Source organism: Pterocles gutturalis, unplaced genomic scaffold (assembly GCF_000699245.1).
Source record: "Pterocles gutturalis isolate BGI_N339 unplaced genomic scaffold, ASM69924v1 scaffold1574, whole genome shotgun sequence".
In the NCBI taxonomy this organism is placed as follows: Eukaryota; Metazoa; Chordata; class Aves; order Pterocliformes; family Pteroclidae; genus Pterocles; species Pterocles gutturalis.
Window position 1 is genome coordinate 358 of NW_010135319.1, and position 615 is coordinate 972.

General features: G+C 59.2%; 1 protein-coding gene across 1 annotated transcript in view; it reads right to left on the reverse strand.

The window, feature by feature from the left end:
* GLTP (glycolipid transfer protein) overlaps positions 1-615 on the reverse strand; it is a gene marked incomplete at its 5' end in the record, with an annotated part of 1,308 nt that overhangs the window by 162 nt on the left and 531 nt on the right. Inside the window, 3 exon segments of the mRNA XM_010081824.1 lie at position 1; positions 3-13; positions 258-442. The exon segment at position 1 is cut by the window's left edge and continues 162 nt beyond it. Coding sequence (XP_010080126.1) covers position 1; positions 3-13; positions 258-442 — 197 coding nt within the window.

Genomic DNA, 615 nt, shown 5'->3' on the forward strand with positions numbered 1-615 from the left:
CGTAGACCGAACCCTATGCAACAAAAGAAGCAGCTGTAAAGCTCCCACAAACCCCAAATTTTCCCCATTTCACGTGCAGGATCCTTGCTTTGGGTCGTTCCCGCGCGCCTCCGAGCATCCGGAGACCATTCGGGACTCCGCGGGGTCTCCGGACGCTCGGAGGTGCGCGGGAACGACCTTGGAGGTGGTGGTTGGATTTTCAGAGCAACTGGGCTTAAAGAAAGGCTGCTGTCCTCCGCAGAGATGCCAAAACTCACCGTGAAGAGTTTCTGCAGCATCCACCCGTGGTATTTTTTCAGCGCGATTTCGTAAGCTTTCATGGCGTTGACTCGGATGAGGTTGGGATGCTCCTCGTCCCTCTCGCCGTCCGAGATGCTCTGCAGCAACACCAGCATGAACTTCAAACCCCTGGGAGAAGAGCGGAAATATCGCAGTGGGAAAGGAGATGCTGCTTCCCAACCTCCAGCAAGGCACCCCACCCCGTGAACCCGGCGGATCTGGACCCCCCCAAAAACCCACAGCCCCAGCAGCGCACCCCACTCGCAGTGTTCCCCCTCTTGCACTGGGCTGTGCTCCCCAAAACGCAGCACCCCGCCCTGCCCCAGCCAGCCCCAG